The sequence below is a fragment of the Scyliorhinus torazame genome, chromosome 2 (genome assembly GCF_047496885.1).
Source record: "Scyliorhinus torazame isolate Kashiwa2021f chromosome 2, sScyTor2.1, whole genome shotgun sequence".
Taxonomy (NCBI): Eukaryota; Metazoa; Chordata; class Chondrichthyes; order Carcharhiniformes; family Scyliorhinidae; genus Scyliorhinus; species Scyliorhinus torazame.
In genome coordinates, this window is record NC_092708.1 from 61,928,626 (window position 1) to 61,952,508 (window position 23,883).

At 44.9% G+C, this 23,883-nt stretch overlaps 1 protein-coding gene across 1 annotated transcript in view; it reads left to right on the forward strand.

Annotated features, from left to right (window-relative positions):
* LOC140406652 (low-density lipoprotein receptor-related protein 1-like) overlaps positions 1-23,883 on the forward strand; it is a 1,475,832-nt gene that overhangs the window by 376,629 nt on the left and 1,075,320 nt on the right. The window contains exons 13-15 of the mRNA XM_072494659.1: positions 11,615-11,695; positions 14,229-14,396; positions 18,700-18,882. Coding sequence (XP_072350760.1) covers positions 11,615-11,695; positions 14,229-14,396; positions 18,700-18,882 — 432 coding nt within the window. The remainder of the gene's footprint in view (positions 1-11,614; positions 11,696-14,228; positions 14,397-18,699; positions 18,883-23,883) is intronic.

A 23,883-nucleotide genomic window follows, 5' to 3' on the forward strand; every position in this document is an offset into this window, starting at 1 on the left:
ATCCTTTACAGCGCATGTTTCCTGGTGGCTTCTGTTTGATCATGAATATGCTGATTAGATGAGTACAGGACCAACCTACTCAACCTCTCCTCATAAGAAAAGATGAAGCATTAAATTGAATATTAATTGATACTTGTGTTGAAAACCACAAAACTTCCATTTCGAGATTATCACTGGCTGTTTTCATGGGGCAGAATTTCCTTTGTGCACTATGTCAAGCACAATTATAAATATAATTTTCACAGATGGATTTAGGGCTTGTTACCAATTTGAATCCTCCCCGGTGGCTTTGAAGGTCATGCATAGTTACTTTGAAGACATTTGGAGATAACTGAAAAATCCATACGTGAGCAAAACCTGGAAAGAATATCTAATTGATGATTATTTAATCCTGTATAAAGAAGATGCGCCAAATTCAGTTCCTATCCCTCTTCCATTGATTGTGGTGGTGGTACATTATATGAAACATAGAAGATATGAGCAGGAGGAGGTCATTTGGCCCTTCGAGCCTGCTCTGCCATTCATCATGATCATGGCTGATCATCCAACTCAATAGCCTCATCCTGCTTTCTCCCCACAACTCTTGATCCCATTCGTCTTTAGTACCATATCTAGCCACCTCGTGAATGTATTCAATGACTTAGCATCAGCTACTTCCTGTGGTAATGAATTCCACAGTCTCACCACTCTTTAGGTGAAGAAATGTCTCCTCATCTCTGTCCCAAATGGTCTACCCCGAATTCTCAGACTTTGACCCCTGGTCCTGGACACACCCACCATCGGGAACATCTTCCCTGCATCCACCCTATCTAGTCCTGTTAGAATTTTATAAGTCTCTGTGAGATCATCTGAACTCCAGCGAAAACAATCCTTACCTAGTCAATCTCTCTTCATACGTCAGTCCCGCCATCCCCAAAATCAGCCTGGGTTGCTTACCTTCAGCGACTGGTACACAAGCACACCCAGGTCTCAATGCACACTCCCCTCTCCCAATTTACAGCCATTCAGGTAGTAATCTGCCTTCTTGGTCTTGCTTCCAAAGTGAATAACCTCCCATTTATCCAAATTATACTACAATTGCCATTGATTTGCCCACCCAACCAGCCTATCCAGATCATGCTGATGGATCTCTGCATCTTTGTCACAGTTCACCTTCCCACTTAACTTGGTATCATCTGCAAACTTTGAGATGTTACATTTTGTTCCCTCATCCAAATCATGAATATATGTTGTGAATAGCTGGGGTCCCAGCATCGATCCCTGTGGCACCCCACTAGTTACATTTTGTTCCCTCATCCAAATCATGAATATATGTTGTGAATAGCTGGAGTCCCAGCATCGATCCCTGTGGCACCCCACTAGTTACTGCCTGCCAATTTGAAAAGCACCTGTCAATTCCTACTCTTTGTTTCCTTTCCCCTAACCAGTTTTCTATCCATCTCAATACACTTCCCCCCAATCCCATGCACTTTAATCTTGAGTGATAATCTCTTATGCATGTCCAACGCTTTCTGAAAGTCCAAATATACCACATCCATTGGCTCCCCCTTGTCAACTCTACTAGTTACATCTTCAAAGAATTCCAATAGATTTGTCAAGCATGATTTTCCCTTCATAAATCCATGCTGACTCTGTCTGATCCTGCCACTGTTTTCAAAATGTTCCACTATAAAGTCCTTGATAATGAATTCGAGAATTTTCCCCACTACCAATATTAAGCTTACTGGTCTATAATTCCCTGTTTTCTCTCTACTTCCCTTTTTGAATATTGGAATGACTTTAGCTACCCTCCAATCTGCGGGTACTGCTACAGAGTCTATACAAGGTGATGAGAGGCATGGTTAGAGTGGATAGCCAGAGACTTTTCCCCAGGGTGGAAATGGCTGTCACGAGGGGACATAATGTTAAGGTGATTGGAGGAAGGTATAGGGGAGACGTCAGAGGTAGGTTCTTTACACAGAGAATGGTGGGTGCGTGGAATGCACTGCCAGCAGAGCTGGTGGAGTCAGAGTCATTAGGGACATTTAAACGACTCTTGGACAGGCACATGGACCGCAGTAAATTGAAGGGGTGTAGGTTAGGTTGATCTTAGATTGGGATAAGTGGTCGGCACAACATCATGGGCCGAAGGCCTGTACTGTGCTGTACTGTTCTATGACCACCATTGCATCCACTATTTCTAGAGCCACTTCCTTAAGTACTCTGGGATGTAGATTATTAGGCCCTGGGGATTTATCAGCCTTCAAACATTGTTTGATTTTGATTTGATTTATTATTGTCATATGTATTAGTATACAGTGAAAAGTATTGTTTCTTGCATGCTATACAGACAACGCTTACCGTACATAAGGAAGGAAGGAGAGACTGCAGAATGTAATGTTACAGTCATAGCTAGGGTGTAGAGAAAAGATCAAATTAATACAAGGTAGGTCCAATCAAAAGCCTGATGCAGCAGGGAAGAAGCTGTTCTTGAGTCAGTTGGTACGTGACCTCAAACTTTTGTATGTTTTTCCTGACGGAGGAAGGTGGAAGAGTGTCCAGGGTGTGTGGGGTCCTTAATTATGCTGGCTGCCTTTCCAAGGCAACGGGAATTGTAGACAGAGTCAATGGATTGGAGGCTGGTTTGTGTGATGGATTGGGCTACATTCACAACCTTTTGTAGTTTCCTGCGGTCTTGGGAAGAGCAGGATCCATACCAAGCTGTGATACAACCATAAAGAATGCTTTCAATGGTGCATCTGTAAAAGTTGGTGAGAGTCGTAGCTGACACGCCAAATTTCCTTTGTCTTCTGAGAAAGTAGTGTCATTGTTGGGCTTTCTTAACTATAGTGTCAGCATGGGGGGACCAGGACAGGTTGTTGGTGATCTGGACACCTAAAAGCTTGAAGCTCTCAACCTTTTCTACTTTGTTCCCATTGATGTAGATAGGGACATGTTCTCCACAATGCTTGTTGACATTGAGGGAGAGGCTATTATCGTTGCACTAGTTCACCAGATTCTCTATCTCATTCCTGTACTCTGTCTCATCATTGTTTGAGAGCCGGCCCACTATGGTGGTGCCATGAACGAATTTGAAAATCGAGTTGGAGGAGAATTTGGCCACACTGTCATAAGTGTCTAAGGAGTATTGCAGGGGGCTGAGGACACAGCCTTGTGGGGCACCGGTGTTGAGGATGATCGTGGAGTAGGTGTTGTTGCCTCTCCTTACTATGTATGGCCTGTGGGTTAGGAAGTTCAGGATCCAGTCACTGAGGGAGGAGCCGAGGCCCAGGCCACGGAGTTTAGAGATGAGTTTCGTAGGAATAATGGTATTGAAAGCTGAGCTGCAGTCAATAAATAGGAGTCTGAGATCGGTGTCTTTGTTATCTAGGTGTTCCAGGGTAGAGTGCAGGGCCATAGAGATGGCATCTGCTGTGGACCTGTTGCAGGTGTAGGCGAACTGTAGTGGATCAAGGTAATCCAGGAGGCTGGAGTTGATTCGTGCCATGACTAACCTTTCGAAGCACTTCATAATGATGGATGTCCGAGCCACTGGACAATAGTCATTGAGGCACGCTGCTTGAATTTTCTTTGGTACTGGGATGATGATTGTCTTCTTGAAGCAGATAGGGACCTCAGATTGTTGTAAAGAGAGGTTGAAGATGTCTGCGAATACCCCCACCAGCTGATCCGCGCAAAACCTGAGTGCCTGTCCGGTTATCCCATCCAGACCAGTGGCTTTCCGTGGTTTGACCTTCGAGAAGGCTGCTCTGACATCTGCAATGGTTACCTCCGATACAAATTCACCGCGGCTTCTGGGGTGGAGGGTGTGCTTTCGCTGACCTCTTGCTCACAGCGGGCATAGAATGCGTTGAGCTCATCAGGGAGGGGTGCGTTGGAACTGCCGATTTTACATGCCTTCATCTTGTAGCCCGTTATGTCTTGCAGACCTTGCCATAGTTGGTGGGGATCCGTGTGGCTAGCTTGGGACTCGAACTTGGTCCGGTACTGTCTTTTGGCATCTTTTATGGATCTCCTTAGATCATATCTGGCTTTCTTGTATAAGTCAGGGTCACCTGACTTGAACGCTTCAGATCTGGACTTCAGCAAGCAATGGATATCCCTGTTCATCCCGGGTTTCCGGTTGGGAATTTACTTCTTTGACACACAGTCTTCTACTTACTAATGAAGTCAGTTACTGTAGTAGCGTACTCGTTCAGGTTGGTCGGAGAGTTTTTAAATACTGACCAGTCCACTGACTCTAAGCTGTCCGGTAGGAGATCATCCGATTCCTCAGACCAACTTTACACGACTTTCTTTGACGGATTTTCCTCTTCAGATTTTGCTTATAAGCCGGGAGCAGGAGCAAGTCGTGTGGTCAGATTTGCCAAAGTGTAGGCGGGCGATAGAGCTTTAGGCATGTTTGAAATTTGTGTAGCAGTGGTCCAGGATGTTTGGACCTTTGATGGAACAGGTGACGTGTTGGTGGTAACTTGGCAGTTCACTCTTGAGCTTGGCCTGATTGAAGTCCCCGGCCACGATGAATAAGGCCTCGGGATGTTTCGTGGCTGTTTGTGGTTGTGTATATTTTGTCCAGTGCGATTTTCACGTTCACATGGGGTGGGATATAAACAGCCACCAGGATAACGGAGCTGAACTCCCATGAAAGGTAGTAGTGGCGGCATTTTAACATCAGGTATTCTAGGTCCGGGGAGCAGAAACTTGCCAGTTTTGCTACATCTAGGCACCAGGAGGAGTTGATTAGGAGGTAGACCCCAACTCTCATAGCCTTGCCTGAGGTCACTGTATGGTCCATTCGGTGAATTGAGAAGCCCTCTGGTTGTAGGGCACAGTCCGATGAAGCAGGAGTGAGCCATGTCTCCGTGAAACAGAGCACACAGCAGTCCCTTAGTTCTCTTTGAAAAGTGAGTCTGGCTTTAAGTTCGTCTGGCTTGTTTTCCAGAGATTGGACATTTACTAGGAGTAAGCTAGGCAGAGGTGCTTTGGGGCCGCGTTGTTTCACCTTTACATGCAGACCCGTGGCCTTCTTTTCACGCACCCTCCATGCTTCAGAAATCCATCATTCCTCCGTGGAAAAGGAGGCCCAGGTAGAAGCTGTGCGGCACTGGAGGCATTACCTGGCCGGCAGGAGATTCACGCTCCTCACTGATCCACGGTTGGTAGCTTTCATGTTCGATAATGCACAGTGGGGCAAGATAAAGAACGATAAGCTCTTACGGTGGAGGATCGAGCTCTCCACCTACAGCTATGAGATCCTGTATCGTCCCGGGAAGCTAAACGAGCCTCCTGATGCCCTTTCCCGCGGCACATATGCCAACGCACAAGTGGACCGACTTCGGGCTCTCCATGAGGACCTCTGCCACCCGGGGGGGGGTCACTCGATTCTTCCATTTTATCAAGGCCCGCAACCTGCCCTACTCCCTCGAGGAGGTCAGGACTGCCACCAGGAACTGCCAAATCTGTGCAGAGTGCAAGCCGCACTTCTACAGGCCAGAGAAAGCGCACCTGATAAAGTTTTCCCATCCCTTTGACCGCCTCAGTATGGACTTCAAAGGGCCCCTCCCCTCCACCGACCGCAACACGTACTTCCTGAACGTGATTGACGAATACCCCTGGTTTCCATTCGCCATCCCCTGCCCCGACATGACCGCAGCCACCGTCATAAAAGCACTCCACAATAACTTTACCCTGTTTGGTTTCCCCGCCTACATACACAGCGATAGGGTGTCCTCCATCATGAGCGACGAACTGCGTCAATTCCTGCTCAGCAAGGGCATCGCCTTGAGCAGGACGACCAGTTATAACCCCCGGGGAAACGGACAAGTAGAGAGCGAGAACGGAACGGTCTGGAAGACCGTCCTACTGGCCCTATGGTCCAGGAGTCTCACAGTCTCCCGCTGGCAGGAGGTCCTCCCCGATGCACTCCACTCCATCAGATCACTGCTGTGTACCACGACAAACGAAACACCTCATGAACGTCTCCTTGTCTTCCCTAGGAAGTCCTCCTCCGGGACCTCGCTCCCAACATGGCTGGCAGCTCCTGGACCCATCCATTCTGCTCCGAAAACACGTGTGGGCGCACAAGTCGGACCCATTGGTCACGCTAACCCTCAGTACGCCTACATAGCGTACCTCAACGGCTGGCAGGATACGGTGTCCCTGCGGGACCTGGTGCCCGCTGGATCCCCACCCACGCCACTCCCACCCTCCCTCCCACCGGCGCACCTCACGGCTGCCCCATTTCCAGGTGGATCGGTTGTTCCACTGGTCCCATCCAGGGGTGATGAAGCTACCGAAGAAGCCAAAGTCACGCTCCCGGAGTTACGGATGCCGGAGTCGGTGCCTGCATCACCGCCGAAACTGCGACGATCACAGAGAACGACCAGGGCCCCCGATCGACTAATTGCTTCATTCTGACATGGATATGTAAAATGAATACTGTAAATAGTTGTGTAATGTAATAAGGCAAAACACTGTACCACTGTATGACGCGAGACCACCACCCCCGCCGGACTCTTTTTTTAACAGGGGGTGAATGTGGTAGTCTGTATTAGGGGTATTACGGTACCTAGGTTGAGGCTGTAAGACCATTGGTATGGGAGGTACCTGAGGCATGAACATCATTGGTGAAGCCTGCCTGCTGGTTCCGCCCAATGAGGCTGAGTATAAGAGTCTGTGTCTCCCTAGCAGCCGCATTCTGTACCTGTGCTGCTGGGGGAAACATCTAGTCCAATAAAGCCTTTTGGGTCTCTCCCGCCTTTCTCCTGGCATAGCGGGATTTATGCCAGGCGCAATGTGGCCGGAGAATCACCCCGCTGTCTCCTCTATATTGGGAAGACCAAATGTAGGCTGCTTTGCGGAACACCTTTGCCCTTTGCTCAGTCCGCAAATATGATCCCTAACCTTAACCCAACCTTCTGCTCGCTTGCCATTTCAATTCATCGTCTTGCCCTCAATTCTGTCCTTAACTTGCTAAATTGTTCCAGTGAAGCCCAATGCAAACTGGAGGACCAGCACCTCATCTTTTGATCAGGCGTTTTACCTCCTTCTAGGCTATTGAGTTCCACAACTTCAGCCAATGAACTCTTCCCTCCATTTTGAATGTTCTTCCCTCAAGTGCTGGTCTACATCTTGTTCTCATATTTTTGTTTTCAGATCGAGCTGACCTTTATTCTGCTGCTAACACGGACTTGGGAACCAATACTTTGTTTCTTTGCTACTGCCATTATCTCTCCCTTCACCTTTTGTTCCAAGACACATTTGGTATTGAAGCTCCCTGCCCTTTAACCTCTCCCAGACCTTCTCTTTTGCTCCAGCTGATCCTCCCTCCTTTTCAACAGCATAAAACTCATCACTTCAATTCCGAAAGAGTCATATTGGACTCAGAATGATGGCCAGGATTATCTGGCCCCCTTGCAGCAGGTTTTCCCACACTGGAGTTGACAAGACATTTTTCATTTTCCAATCCCACCAAGGTCAACAGCTATTTGTGTGGGTCGCTGGGCCCACCATCAGGGATATGGGTATGGTGGGGGGGGGTCAATTTTGGTGGGATTGGAAGATCCTCCTGGCGGGAAGGGCCAGAAAGTCCCTCCTGCTAACTTTGCATCTCTCTCCTCAGATTCTGCCAGACCGCCTGAAATGATCCAGCACTCACTTTATTCTAGCATGTGGCATATTAATAAGCATCCACAATATTTTGCTTTAATATCATTCCAGTCTGTCTGATGACTGAATTATTAAAGCAAGATGAATACAGAAGGACAGGAATAACGAAATATTCACACTGTACAGAGTGTGAAAACATGGCTTCAGAATGCTATGTGTTAACATAACATAATTGAGGGCAGCACGGAAGCATTGTGGATAGCACAATTGCTTCACAGCTCCAGGGTCCCAGGTTCGATTCCGGTTTGGGTCACGGTCTGTGCGGAGTCTGCCCGTTCTCCCCGTGTCTGCGTGGGTTTCCTCCGGGTGCTCCGATTTCCTCCCACAGTCCAAAGATGTGCAGGTTAGGTGGATTGGCCATGATAAATTTCCCTTCGTGTCCAAAATTGCCCTTAGTGTTAGGTGGGGTTACTGGGTTATGGGGATAGGTTGGAGGTGTTGACCTTGGGTAGGGTGCTCCTTCCAAGAGCCAGTGTAGACTCAATGGGCCGAATGGCCTCCTTCTGCACTGTAAATTCTATGATAATTAACATTGTGCAGTTTGCTCATACCTTTAGTTATGACAGGAGAATTGAACATTGTGAACTGGCTACCAATGCCAACACCCATATACCACAATGTGGGGTCCATGATTCAAAAGGACGGCCAATTGCCAAGCTATTTGAGAATTGATTCAGAAGGGCATTTTGGCATATAATGGACAAAGAGAATGAGAATTGACTACTGAGAGACAAAAACAGATTGTCAATGTTTTTACGGGTGTGTAAATAGGAAGAGATTGGTGAAAGTAAACATGAGTCAATTGGAAGCAGAGACAGGTGAAATGATAATGGGACTAAGGAAATGACAGTAGCATTAACAATTACTTTTTTTATCTACCCTCATGGCGAGAAGGAGGAACGTAAGTAATCAGTATAATTGAAGAAATTGGAGAAATTAACAGGGGTAAGTGGTGACAAATTCCTCGGACCTGACGACCTGCATTGGAGGGGTTAAAAGAGGTAGCGGAAGAGATAGTGGGTGGGGTTTTCTGACTCTACCCGCCAATGGGATCTTCTGGCCCTGCCCAAGGAGACCCACTATGGCATGTTCCCCGCCGGCAGAATGGGTGAACCATGCAAAGCACTGTAGACATTGGTGGGAACAGAAAATCTCACCGGCAACCATTGACGAACCGCCTCCGCCACCGTAAAACATGCCACAGTGGGAAGGGGTAGGGGGTGGGGGGGGGGGGGGGGGGGGAATATGGCCCAGTTGATGTATTGGTTTTTCGCCTTCTGGAATTTCTCTGATTCTAGAACACTTCCCAAGGTTTAAAAAGTAGCAAATATTACCCTGCTGTTTCAGTACGAGGGAAAGTGAGAAAATAGGGAACTATTGACCAATTAACCAAAGATCAGTAATAGATGAAATGTTAGAATCTATTATTCATCATGTGACCTCTTAAAAAAAATCAAAATACAATTAAGCAAAGTCATTATGAATTTATGAAGGAGAGGCCAGATTTAAAATTGTGACCCGTATGATGACAAATACAATCGGTGGAAATAGTGGCTGGGATTCTCCGAGCCCGCGCTGGCTCGGAGAATCGGCGTTGATGCCAAGACGGCCCACAGTGCCGGTCCAACACCAGCATGCGATTCACTGGCGACCGGAGAATCGCCGCCAGCCGTGCACGCGCAATCGACACGCTGCTGGTCGATCGGCGGGCGCGTGCGATCCGAGGGGACCTACCTTCTTCTGCGCCAGCCCACTGTGTGGCTCCGCCATGTTGCGTGGCCGCCACGCGCATGCGCAGACCCGCGGCCAGCAGTGCAGGGCCGTGTACAGCAGCTGGAGCAGCGCAGAACACTCCAGCGCCGTGCTGGCCCTCTGTGGGCAACAGAATCGCTGGGCAAAGAGGCCCGTTGACACTGGTGTGAAACACTCTGGTGTTTACGTCAGCATCGACACTTAGCCACGTTTTCAGAGAATCCCGACCAATGTATTTGGATTTTCAAAAAAACAGTGATGAGGTGCCACACAAGAGGTTAATACACAAAAGTAAGACCAGTGGGATTGGCTAACATATTAGCATGGATACAGAATGGATTAATGGATGGAAAACATAACCAGGAATAAAGTGGACTTTTCAGGTTGGAAGGCTGTAACGAGCAGTGACCTCAACAATCAGTGTATGGCCTCAGCTATTTCCAATCTATTAATGACATGCTTGCCTACAAAACAACGGGGACTGCACGAACGAAAAGTCTTCTGAAATATCTAAACCCTGGCACCTGCAACAACCATTCCTGTCCCTGCTCTATCCATGTCTCCGAAATGGCCACAACATCGAAGTCCCAGGTACCAATCCATGCTGCAAGTTCACCTACCTTATTCCGGATGCTCCTGGCATTGAAGAAGACACACTTTAAACCACCTTCCTACCTGCCGGTACATTCCTGCAACTTTGAAACCTTACTCATGACCTCATTACTCTCATCCTCCTGTATACTGGAGCTACAATTTAGGTTCCCAATCCCCTGCTGAGCTAGTTTAAACCCTCCCGAAGAGCATTAGCAAATTCCCCCCCCCCCCCCCCCCCCCCCAGGATATTGGTACCCCTCTGGTCCAGATGTAGACCATCCCGTTCGTAGAGGTCCCACCGACCCCAGAATGAGCCCCAATTATCCAGAAATCTGAAACCCTCCCTCCTGCACCATCCCTGTAGCCACGTGTTCAACTCCTCTCTCTCCCTATTCCTCGTCTCACTAGCACGTGGCACGGGTAACAACACCGAGATAATAACTCTGTTTGTCCTAGATCTAAATTTCCACCCTAGCTCCCTGAATTCCTGCCTTACATCCCTATCCCTTTTCATACCTATGTCGTTGGTACCTCTGTGTTCCACCACCTTCTGGGGTCTAAGCTCTGGAATTCCCTCCCTAAATCTCTCTACTTTTTTTTCTCTTCATTAAGGCATCCCTTAGAACCTTAGCTCTTTGACCAAGTTTTAGGGTATCTACCCCAGTGTCCCTTTGGCGTGTTGTCAAGTTTAGTTTGATAATGCTCCTGCCTGTTATGTTGAAGGAACTATATAAGTATAAATTGTTCTTATATACTTTAGATGTCAGCTCAGCTTGTGATATTGTAAACAAACCAACTGTTGCCAAAAAAATGACAAGGAAGAAATTGTGTAAGAAGCCAAAACAAATGGATGGGATTTTCCCAAATATCAGCAAAGAAAGGTGACTTTGAAGCCATCAACACCAATGGTGACTTTTACCGCCATATCATTTGGTGCATAGTAAAGAAAATGGCAAGGGGCGGGTTCCATGAGGTTATACTGGCAGAGTGGGCTCTGATTGAGTCCACTGGGCAAAAGCATAGATTTTTTAAAGATCGGGCTGCCATTTTTAAAGATTGTCCAGTGAACAAATGTTCACCAGGAATTCCCAGCCCCCCCCCCCCCCCCCCCTCCCGCCCCGTACAACCCCTCTCGGCACTATCCGGGTCGTGTCCGGACATGCCCTCTCCCCCCCAAAGCGATGCACTCACACAAGCTCCTCTGGTAGGTCTGCTCATCAGGTGCATGCCTTGGGAAACCTGTTGGGTTTCACGCTGTTCTGCCCTCCCACCGACGTGAATGGTCTTTCTGACTGGGGCGATGATTCAGGCCTGATAATGATATTCCAATATATGGAAAGGATGTTCCAAATGTTGAACTTCAAAAAACCCGTTAATCACTGGCAGAGAGAGGGAAAAATCATGATTTGTACATCTCGCGAGATTTTCCACTCCCATCGCTGAATCCACCCAGCGTAAATGGGAGCAGAAAATCTTGGTCAATAAGTTATTCCGAGAGGGATAACTGTTTTGGTTTTAGACTGTTACATTTGAAATATGGCAGTTATTTTTAGGGCATATGAAGTTGTTATTATAATTTGTATTTATTTCTCTCAAACAGCATTTCCTACCTGCACTCCTCTCACCCAGTTCACCTGTAATAACGGGAGGTGCATCACCGTTAAGTGGCGTTGCGATTCAGGTAATAGAACTATATCAATTGAAAGTATAACTGCTGATTCTCCAATGGTCTTTTATGCGCCATCTTTTTTTTTTCCACAATGATTTTGAAGTGAAGTGTGAAGTCCTGCGTTCATTTTTGTCAGATGGGTATTTTTGTTTAACGGTAGTGTTTTCTTGATTTATCTTCCAACGAGAGATAGAACAGATTTCATACAATCACAGATCTAGCAACCTATTCATAATTATATTATACTTTGAAATGGCTGCTCATGACTTACGATCTCCAGAGGGTCGTACCCAGGAGGTATCCCAGAAGATAGGCCAGAGGTCCCCATGTAAGGACAGCATGGAAATTGCCCAGGAAGTTCAAACGTCCAATGGCAATTACCTTCAACTGGGTGCCGCCTGATTCTCCAATCTAAATCGGAGATATCAGATGGTTTCAACTGTGTTACCCAGGATATTTATTTCCCCAAGTTCCCTAACATCCATGACTTTCTCAACAGTAAATACCAATAAGAAATATTCATTTAGGATCTCATATATCTCTTGTGAATCCGCAAATAGATCACCTTGTCGATCCTTAAGAGGCCCTACCTGCTCCCTAGTTATTCTTTTGCCCTTTTGCATTTGTAGAAGCTCTTGGGATTCTCCTTTGCCTTATCTGCCAAGACAATCTCATGTCCCCTTTTTGCCCTCCTGATTTCCCTCTTAACTCCGACAACCTCTATCCTCTTCAAGGGATCCACTTGATCCCAGCTGCCTATGCATGTCAACTGTGTCCTCCTTCTTTCTGACCAGGGCCTCAAGGTTCTAACATAGTGACAGTATATTTTAAAATGTATTTTCCACAAATTTCATTATGTATTAGGTACCAGGACTCAAAGGGTTAAGTTCTGAATGCAGATTGTATACTTTTGACTTGTATTCTCTTGAATTTAGAAGATAATGGGTTGATTTAATTGAGGTGTTTAAAACGATAAAATGATCTGATGGGATAGATACCGAGAAACTATTTCCTCTGATGGTGGAATCAATAGTGATGGGACATAATCTTAGATTGCGAGTTAAGCCATTTAGGAGAGAAATAAGGAAGGACTTTTTCATACACAGGGTGGTAGTGATCTGGAGTTCTCTGTTCCCAATGTGTGTGACTGCTGGTTCAATTGAAATTTTCAAGACTGAGATCGACAGATTTCTATTGGGTAAAAGTATCGAGAGATGTGGATCAAAGGCGGGTAAACGGATTTAAGATACAGATCAGCCCTGAACTAATTGAATGGCAGAACAAGGAGGGCACTGAATAGCCTACTCCTGTTCCTGTGTTCTGAGATGTGGAAGCAAGCTAGAGCTTCATACTATGAGCAGAATACAAAAGAAGGGAGGCAATGCCATCTTCATATCGAACCTTGATTAGACCACACTTGGAGTACTGTGAGCAGTACTGCTCTCCATGCTACAGAAAGGATATGGAAACAACGTGGGAAGTGCAAACAAGATTGAAAAGGGTGTTACTAAAACTAAAAGGATGTTACCATTAGGAAAGATTCAGTAGGCTGGGGCTTTTCTCCTTGAAAAATAGAAAACTACAGGGATGCCTGCACATTTTTAAAATTAGAGACTGTGAACATGGAACAATTGAATTATTGCTATGTTGTAAATTCTATGCAATTACGCAATTAAAACCATCTCAGAAATTATACTTGAAAAATATGTTTTTAGACGTTGGAAGCATTTTAAGTGTCATGATCACGTTTGTAGAATCAGACAATATAGGAGGAGGCCATTCTGTTGGTGATGGGAAGGTGGTGGGGTTCCAATACGTCGTTGCTCATGTCCTTCCATCCTCCAAGCTTACCACCAATGAGAGCAGTTGATTCCGCCCCAAGATTGTAATCGAATTGCAGGATTCAGGGGATTTATGCTTCAATTTCATCCCTGATAGCTACAGTCCCTGTAATTCTTTTTGATGCAAAAATTGTTGATCATTTAAAAATGAAATGATAGCTATTGTAAGATGCCAAGTTCACTTTGGTTTTGCTTGGAATTAGTATCAATGATTTTAATGATTTACACTACCAAGGAAGATGCTGAAACATAGCCCAGACAATGGTAGGTTTGAGCTCTTTTTTGTGTGTTAGCCCATCTTGCCCAGGGCATATTGCATTTCATTGATTTAACCTCAACACCTGCAACAAGGGAATTACTTCTAATTAGTTTGCATGTGTCCAAATATCGAGTGAGGACAGGATTGGGGTAGGCTGGGGTGTCTTGACATGAAATAGCCTGCACTCTAGGAATACATATGAAAAATAACCAGTTGGATGAGGTACAGGATGATTGCTGTCACCAATGGAGCTGATGTCTCAGCAAGATGTGTCTTCAAGAAAGAAGATCATTTTATCTAAATTTGTAGATTTGCACGTTTCCTGTAACTGCTATTCTTCCTGGAATTCAGTGTTGATGGCCATTTAGCATTTTTATTAACCATCTGTGAGCTGCGATTGAAAACTTGGGTGAGCTTATTTTTAATTGTGTTACATTTGTTCCAGATGATGATTGTGGGGATGGCAGTGATGAGCTAGGCTGTTCTCCTTCCTGTACCAACGCTCAGTTTAAATGTAACAATGGCCGATGTGTTCCTGAGCACTGGATTTGTGATGGAGACAACGACTGTGGTGATTTTAGCGATGAAACCCACGCTAATTGCACAGAAGCAGGTTTGTGTGCTGAATGACTGGCGTTGCAGATGTTCAAAAGCTGCAATTTTGGGGGGTAAATCCAAAATATTCAAAAACACTCACTGTGGGACAAAATTAGTAAATTGTGAAGGGGGCACAAGGATGCTCCAAAGGGATAGCGATAGATAAAATGCGTTTGCAGTGATACTGCGTCTCCCATTTCGACAGAGATGAGGAGACTTTCTTTTCTCGCGAAAGGTTGTTAGTCTGTGGAATACTCCTTCCCTTAGAGTAGTGTAGGGAGGGTCATTGGATATTTTTTAAAGGTTGGGCTGGATAGATTCTTCACCAACAAGGGAGTTAAAATGTATATGGGGTAGAAAGGAAAGTAGAGGCCACAAGCAGATCAGCCAGATGGCAAAGCAGGATCAAGCGGTCTAATTTGTACATCCATGTGTTAAATGAGTGGACTCACCTGATGAAGGAACTATGCTCCGAAAGCTAGTGATTCCAAATAATTCCTGTTGGACTTTTACCTTGTGTTATAAGACTTCTTACTGTGCCCCACCCCAGTCCAATGCCAGCATCTCCACATCAAAGATAGAATAAGCATACACTTCCAGCTAGTTACAAAGATTGAGAGGGGGCAAAATCTTGAGATCTATAAAATACCCAAGACCTTCTATAATGTAGATGTAACCTGCATATTGAACTTCAAATTTGAATTCAAAACTGGTATGTACACAAGCTTCAAATCGGAGTACTGACCAAAAGACTTTATGGACTATGCAAACTATTAAATATCCAGAATGGATCTTAGTAAAAGAAGTTATTGATATCTTCCCCCACAGTTGATCATACGGACTGAATTTGTTCTGTAAGAACAAGCTGGATTTGTGATTCAACTGTCCCTTTTTCACCCCTTCTGTTCATCTGTTGAATGCAATTACATGTGAAGATATTTACAAATCAGTGAATCCAATCAAACAACCACCAATACAAAAGGATTGCTAGAAAAAAAACATTATATGTACTTCTGGATTATAGAAAAATGTAACTGCTAATACATGCGATGAAACAAGTCTTTTCAAAAATTAGATTGATACCTTCAGGTGTATGGTGAACATATTGAAAAGAATTAGGGCAGAATTCTCCCCCCCCCCCCACCCCCCCCTCAAAATGGCAAAGTGTCAGGTTCTGACTGAAAGCCAGTGTGTTCTCCCAAGGCAGGGCTTCTGTTAAGATCTTCCCAGATTTGGTCAATTTGTAGAAGGGAGTGTGTGCTTTGTGCCATCATTGTGGGAAACGGATCCCAAAGACACCAGCCAGCTTGCCGTTTTAAAGGGCTCCCCGATCTCAAAGTGAAGTTAAAGACCCCCTTGTCGCAACCCAGACAGATATCAGGAGCCCCCCCCAAATAATGATCACTGGCATCAACCACTCACAAGGATCGCTGGCATCTGGTATTGGAAACATCCAATGGGTCTCCCTGCAGGCCCTGGCCCCATCCCCTTTCAGGCCTCACCCTTTGACAGTATCAGCCAGACACTGGCAGAGGGCAACCTTGTCCCTGACCATCCTGGGGTACACTGACCTCTGAACCTCAGTGTGGTCATCAGGTCTGTGATTCCCACCAGTGACACATGATGCCGGCGGATAGGAACATCTGACATTCCCGGATGATTTGGCATGAAGCCGATTCTGAATATTTAAATACATTACAATATATAGTACAAACCTGATTATGTCGCCGGGGGGTGCAGGCTGTCACAAATCCCACTGTGGCCCTCTCGCCAGGGTTTCTGGCCATTACGGGATTTGTGCCTGCGGTGAATGGGCCAGGAAAATCGCAGCCTTAGTTTTGAAGTTCATTATTCCAACACAATAATTAAAGTCACGCAAAGAAACCCGTCACTTTTATCTTATAAGTAAAGACAAATGAAAACCGAGGAATGCTGAACTTAACAGTGACCTATTAAGGTCTTCCTCATGAATTAATTGAAAATAGTTGTGCACAGTTCTAAACTGAATATTCTATCCATCCTTTAACTTCAAAATTGAAACAATAATATGTCCTGACAGAAAATGAGAATTAACTCCATTTCAGATAGGTTATGTAACTCAGAAAATGCCTACCAGGCATATTTAAATCACTGGCTAAATGTTATACTTTGCGGGGCGGGGAGGAGGGGTGGGGGGGTGGATGGTCCACACCCCCTCCCCCTACCATGTAAAAGTATGGAATAGGCCTGCTCTGGTTTGGTCGGCTAGCCCAGCAGACATTTCACAGATCTCTGGTTATTAATTGGATTGAGCAAAACCTTCTGCCCCATTGGGGAGGCAGCTCTGCCTTTGAGAGTTGCTGGCCAATCAAATGATCCAAAACTCTCTTGTGCAAATCTTGCCACTGGAACTTGTGGCCAGTGCTTCAAGACCACAAAGAATCTGTTTTGCGATGGACCCAGCCCACCAGGTTCTCCCAGAGACTCAGTGGGGTCAGGCTGGCTGTCCCCAGTGAGAGTGGTGGACTGCTGAAGTGGACAGGGAAGGGGGGTGTTGGGAGAAAGGCTGGGCGAGGAAATGTCTCGGTGAGGTTCGAGTGAGGAGTGGGCAGGAGGGTAGTTGCGACCATTAATGGGCATGGAGGCCCAAAAAGGAGGTACCCTGTCCACATCTTGCTCAGCCAGCAGTCCATTAGGTTTTATCTAGTGGGCGGGAGACTTGGCACTGGCCTCTCCCACCACAGGTAAAATCCCAGTGGCAAAAGGAGGGGACTCTTAAGTAACCATTAATAACCCACAAATATAGTGAGATTCCATCCTTTCATTCAGACCATTAATCTATATACACTTTCCTGAATAATTTATTTTTATCTTAATATTGACTATCATAAGCATGGAAAGCACTTTATTAGTTTCTACTGTTCCTCAACATGGGTTTTACCTCGCTTTAGGGCATTTGAGTACTGCCTTGGAAATGCTAATGTGGGTCTTCTATTTCATACTAATTTTTAGAATTTACATTTAAATATGATATTAGGGTTAGAACGATTGAAATTTTCCACTTTGAAAGTAGTTGAAAAATTAATGAATAGTGTATGTTAAAATATTTATTTACTAAATACGTATTCTGTGAATGCTGATTCTGAAATAAATAATTTTACAGACTCCATATAGAATATCTTACATTGCATACATTACAACTAAAAATTAAGCTGATTTAAAAGAATATTTTTACATTATTGAAATATTAAATTTTTCAAACTCACAATGTTCATTTGTTCTCAATCAGCTAAATAGCAGCTCTACATGTTGTGCCACAACAAGTTGAGTTAATCACTTAGAATCCCCATTTAGATGGTTTGGGGATTTCCATAATGGGAAAGAGCTATTGTGGATCCAGGGAGAGCCAAAGGTAAATCATTGTTGAAATATTATAGAATAATGCTTAATTTTTCCATTCCATGGAGTGGAAGCCTACATGGGAGGAAGGCTCTTTGTCCGTAGTATACAAATGAATGGACTTCATGCAGGTCCATGCATGAATGATTGGTTCACCTTTAGAAGGTTATGTTGTTTGTCATGTTTGCATAGAACAAGGCATTTTTATTTTACACAACTTTTAGCTCTGCTTAATTAGTTTCTTGTTCTGCTCAATCATTGACATTGTTGTTATTTAAGACATCACAATGCTGTCTGAGTCTCTCTCAAAGTAATCATGGGCCACACTTGTGCAGATTTCATTCCAGCAGTTTGGCAAAGCAGCCCATCGGTTATTACCAGTAGGCAATGAGAAAAGAAGCGCCCCTTTGCTCGAAATAAAACACATCAACAGGTGTTAACTTTTCCATTATTTTGCCTCAGTGTTCTGAAATCTTTATTAAATCTGTTTTACTGTGCCTCGCAAAAATTGAGTTTTTTTTCTTGTTTTTTGAAAATGTATTTTTCTGATAATGTATTCCTCTGGTTTGTAAAATTAGTCATATCTGAGGTTTACCTATAAACAGTGAACACTTTTGTTACAATTACATTTGTGGTCTCTAATGTTGCATCTAAATTAATATTTGAACTCCTACACTGATGAACTTTTACTGAAGCATTCCAGTTTGATATGGTATGCCAGTATTAACCAGACCACAGGCACAGTTGAACAGTATGCCTTAAATGTAGACTGAAAACACAGGCAAAGTGTCTGGGAAAAATCAATAAAAATATGTATTAGTAAAGCACTGAAGAAAGTATGATTAACATAATTGCCATAGCCGTATCATCATTTTTTAATCAACTAATTGCAGGAAATAATTGTATTAAGTGGTAAATGTACTGTTGCATTGCCCCAACAGCCACAAGGCCACCTGGTGGTTGTCACAGAAAACAATTTCAGTGTTACCTGGACGGCAATTGTGTTCCACTGCGATGGCATTGCGATGGGGATTGGGACTGCGAAGATGGTAGTGATGAAAACAGCTGTGAAGGAAGCATGAGAACCTGTGACTCCCACTCAGAGTTTGAATGTAAAGACACAGGTATGACACAATAACGCACAGCACTGGTGTAAAGGTATGGCTGTGTTGTCTCAATAATTGCCACTTACCCAGCATCTTTAAAGTTTCAAACATGGCAAAGTGTGTGGGAAGAGAAAGCAATGCCAAACAGTAGTCGAAGATTAACTAAGGATGGTGGATGAAAACTGGATCAAAAACTGGTTTTGAGGTGAGAAGTAGCATGATAGAATGCTCATGGATAGAGTTCTAGTGTCGAGTCGGAACATAGGAAGGAACACTGGAGAAGTAATGGGCCATTCGGCCTCTTGAGCCTGCTCCGTTATTTGATAAGATTGTGATCTGATTGTGATCTCAGTTCCGCTTTCCTGTCTGTCCCACATCCCTTGGCTTTCTGGTCTAGCAAATATCTTATCTGACTCAGCCTTGAATACATCCAATGACATAACCTCCACTATTTTCTGGGAAGCATATTCCGCATACCAATGGCCCTCTGAGAGAAAAAAATCTTCTCATCTTCATCTCAAAAAGGAAATCCTCTTATTTTTAAATTGTGTGCAGTTTTCCCCACAAAAGAAAACATCTTCCCGGTCCTGTCATGTCCCCTCAGGATCTTTTATCTTTCAATAAGATTACCTCTCACTATACTAGACTCTGATGGGTAGAGACCCAACCTGTTCAACATTTCTTCACAAGGTAAGTCCTTCATCCTTGGCATAAGTCAAGTGAACCTTCTCTAAATTGCATCAAATGCAATGATATCCTTTTTCAAATAAGGAGAATAAAACCCACTTCAGTATTCCAGGTGTGGCCTCACCAACACTTTGCACAGTTACAGTGAAACGTCCCTACTTTTATATTCCATTGTACTTGCAATAAATGCAAAAGATTTATTTGCTTTCTTAATCACTTGCTGTACCCGAATACTAACCTTTTGTGATTCATGCACCAGGACATCCAGATCCCTCTGTGTCACTGAATTCTGTAGTCACCATTTAAATAGTACACTATTTTTTGATTCTTCCCACCAGAGGGAACAAGTTCACATTTAGCTACTCTTGATAACTTACTTTCCTATCTGCCTTTGTCATCAACAAATTTAGCCACCATACATTTGGTCCCTACATCCAAATTATTGATAAAGACTGCAAAACGTATAGAGCCATCCTAAAAGTCTGCCATAAGAGTAAAGCAAAAGGGATGATATACAGGAGGCGAAAATTGCATCACATAAGCTTGCCACCCCACATTGATTCTGTATACACCTCCCGCTGCCTCAGGAAGGCAGGCAGCATTATCAGAGACCTCTCCCACCCAGGCATTGCCTTCTTCCAGACCCTTCCATCAGACAGAAGGTACAGAAGTTTGAAGACCCGCCCATCCAGACATAGGAACAGCTTCTTCCCCACAGCTACAAGACTCCTCAACCACTCTCCCTCGGACTGATCTGTTCCCTGTAAGAACACTATTCACGACGCCCTATGCTGCTCTTGCTCATGTATTTGCTTTATTTGGCCCCTTGTTCCACACTGTAACCAGTCACTGTTTGTCGATGTACCATTTGTCAATGTTCTCTGTTGATTATTCTTTTGTCTACTATGTATGTACTTTGTACGTTCCCTTGGCCGCAGAATAAGTCACCAAATTCAGGGAATGGTAACCAACTAAATCGAAACAGGAGTGATGTAATAGTGGAAAGCAATCAATGGAACTGGTGGAGCATCAGACTCTTTGGACCTTTGTGATATTGAATTCAAGAGCCTTGGCAGGGAAAGAATTCAAAATGTCTAGTCTGATAATGGCATGGATGAAAGTTTTACTGAGAGGAGGTAAGGACAAAGAAATTGCAGAGGTGGAAATCAATGGTCTTGGTAAAAATAGGGTGCAAGGCTTGAAGTTCAATCAGGGACATGCAGGACTGCAAGGACAGCAAGCACTGTCAGATTCAATGACCAGGGTGGTAAACAGAATCAATCCATGGTGCAATGCCTTAGCGGGATCTGAATAAAATGCATTGTTTAATGGTAGAAACTTCTGGTTTATTGTCAACTTAGTTTCAGAGAAGCTGAGAACAGAGTGATGGGTGTTGAATAATTTTGTAAGTGTCTACCTGAAATAGAAACTTGAATCAATGCTTCTACATAATGCAGATAAAGGAAAACATGTAGATACAAAACAAGGGCATAAAGCAGAGACTTATGTCATTACAAGATGACTGTGATGGGGTGAGAATAGAAATCTCTGCTAAAATGTATTGTGATGTAACTGATAGACATCAAATCAAACAAGGACAGTGCCATGGAGGTGAATTATGAAGGAGATACACTGGAGAGAAATTACGTTTTGGAAAAGTGGGTGCAGAGTTGCATGGGGTTATGATCCCTGGAGAGAACGCTAACTTTTAAAAAAGAAATTTGCACTTCCAGTGACAAGATTGCAAGTTTAACGGGCGGGATTCTCCACCTCCACGCCGAAGTGGCCGACCGATTCAGGCCCTGACAATGGGCCAGTATCGGGGCCGCGTCATCTACCCGCGCCAGGCCTTGTTGCCCGGGTAAAAGTGGCGCCGCATAGATGACGCGGCCGACGCTGCATAACGGACGTCATCCGCGCATGCGCGGGTGCATGCATGGTTGCCGTCCGCTCTAAGTCCACCCCGCAAGAAGATGGCGGACGGATTCTTGCGGGGCCGTGGAAGGAAAGAGGTCCTCCTTCAGAGAGGACGGCACGACGATCGGTGGGCACCAATCGCAGGCCACCCCACATTTAAGGTACCCCCCGGTGCAGGTTCCGCCCTCGCCCCCCCACAGGCCGCCCCCCCAGCGTTCACGCACCGTAGCGACCAGGTGTGGACGGCGCTTTCATAATCCCTCCACTTTCATAGTGAGGGATGATTTGAAGATTCTTCCCACCAGTACAAGCTAAGTGAATCCTCCTGCTCACGTGCTCCATTTCTGTAATCTGAGCTCAAGGTCTCACCAACATTTTGTGTGGTAGCCAATAGGGCCTGCAGTTTTACTGCTGAAGGTGTTGGACTAGCTGTCTTTTTCCTTTTTCAATTTTTTAACCTTATGAATTCGCGGGATGTGGGCTTCACCGGCGAAGTCAGCATTTATTGCCCGTGCCTCATTTCCATTCAGAGGGCGACGATGAGCTGCCTTCTTGAACTGCTGCAGTCCATGTGATGCGGGAATGCCCACAGTGCTGCTTGGAAGGGAATTCGACTTTAGAGTGTTTTGATATAACTAAGTTGCTTGCTAGGTCATGTCAACAGGTAGTTAAGAGTCAACCACATTGCTATGGGCCCAAAGTCACATGTAGACAAAACATGTAGATAAGGATGGGAGATTTACCTCCCTAAAGGATGTTTGTCAACCAGATGACTTTACATGACACTCAACAATGGTTTCATAGTTCTCATAATTTTTGGATTCTTGCAAACTGCCCATATCTGTGAAATTAAATAATACTTCACAAAACCTGCAACCCAAACATATAATAACTTGCTATGGACTCTTCTCCTCGGAAAGTCCATCAACATGATGTGAATTATGCCTTGTATCCAGGTAGAAATGCTGATTAGTTATCCTCTATACCTCCAATTTCATTCTATTCTGTAAATAAATAGACAGTTTGAAATATAACCATTTAAAAATGCTGAAATTCCTAACATCTCCCTGGACTTAGATAAGAGCAATCTATCCACCATTTGCACAGAGCAATCTATCCACCATTCGCACAGCTGCTCAGATCATTGCTTATCGGTATAAATCATTGTGCGTTCTTCCCAGAAGAAGGTAACATGCCCCCACCCCCCTTTATCCTTTAGCACGCAAGCCACCCAGGTTTTTTGTCAGAAGAATCTAGAGCTGGTTACATGACCGACTTCATTCCTCCACCTTACCCTAAAGTAAAGACACAATCTCAAAACAATTCGATCTTATAATCGTCATATTTGTAACAACAATCACAATACTTTTCTAAAAGGTGAGGGAGTTATAGAGAGGGCAGTAGATGCAAAAATAAATGTCCATGAGTGGATGTTCTGAGGAGGTTACACTGCTGTCACAATGTTTTTTTTTCAAGTTGAGTTTAGTAACTGCTGTTTGTGTACAATTGGGGATTAGCTGTGGACACCAAAGCTTTTGCCAATACTTAATGTCATTGTTTTACTTAGTAATCTTGTTGACTTTAGTCTGTGAAAAAACTGTGGACTTCTGCTCCAAAACAACAGATCATCAATCAAGAAGAAAGCATCATCAGTCCTGTAAATCAACTGCAAATTACAATCGGAAACCAGTTAAGCACACAAAATAGCATTAGGAAAGCAACATCAGGGGCAGGATTCTCCGCAATTGACGCGATGTCCGCCGACCGGCGCCAAAAACGGCGCGAATCAGTCCAGCATCGCGCCGCCCCAAAGGTGCGGAATTCTCCGCGTCTTGAGGGGCCGAGCCCTCAGCTTGAGGGGCTAGGCCCGCGCCGGACTGATCTCCGCCCCGCCAGCTGGCGGGAAAGGCCTTTGGTGCCCCGCCAGCTGGCGCGGAAATAACTTTGCCGTCAGTGGCATGACCGCTGTCCTTCGGCTTACACTCACCCTCACCACGATATTGTGAGCTGAGGGCCAGTTGTCGGGTGGGCCAGCATTCATGGCCCAATTGAGGCCCTAAAGTATATAATGAATGTCCACTCAAAGGCCTCATCATACCATCACTCAGATTTAACAGCCACTGGGAAAGGCCTGCATAAAGGTACCGCCCAGCGGTGTATCCCTGAGGGTTGCTGGTGAGTGAAAGTGGGGGCAGAGAGGTGCCTCCTTTCTGGACAACCTCCACATCTTTCTCTCCCTGCTTCCACCATCTCCTCAACCATTTCCCAGAGGCATTCCCCTCATCCCTACCTGCTCGCCAGGGTCTACCAGCTCGAGATCATTAGTTTGTTTTTGGGTCCAGGTCTGTCACTGAACTCCTCCTTGTCCAATCAGGCCTTTGACAAGGTCCCTCATGGTAGACTAGTACAAAAGGT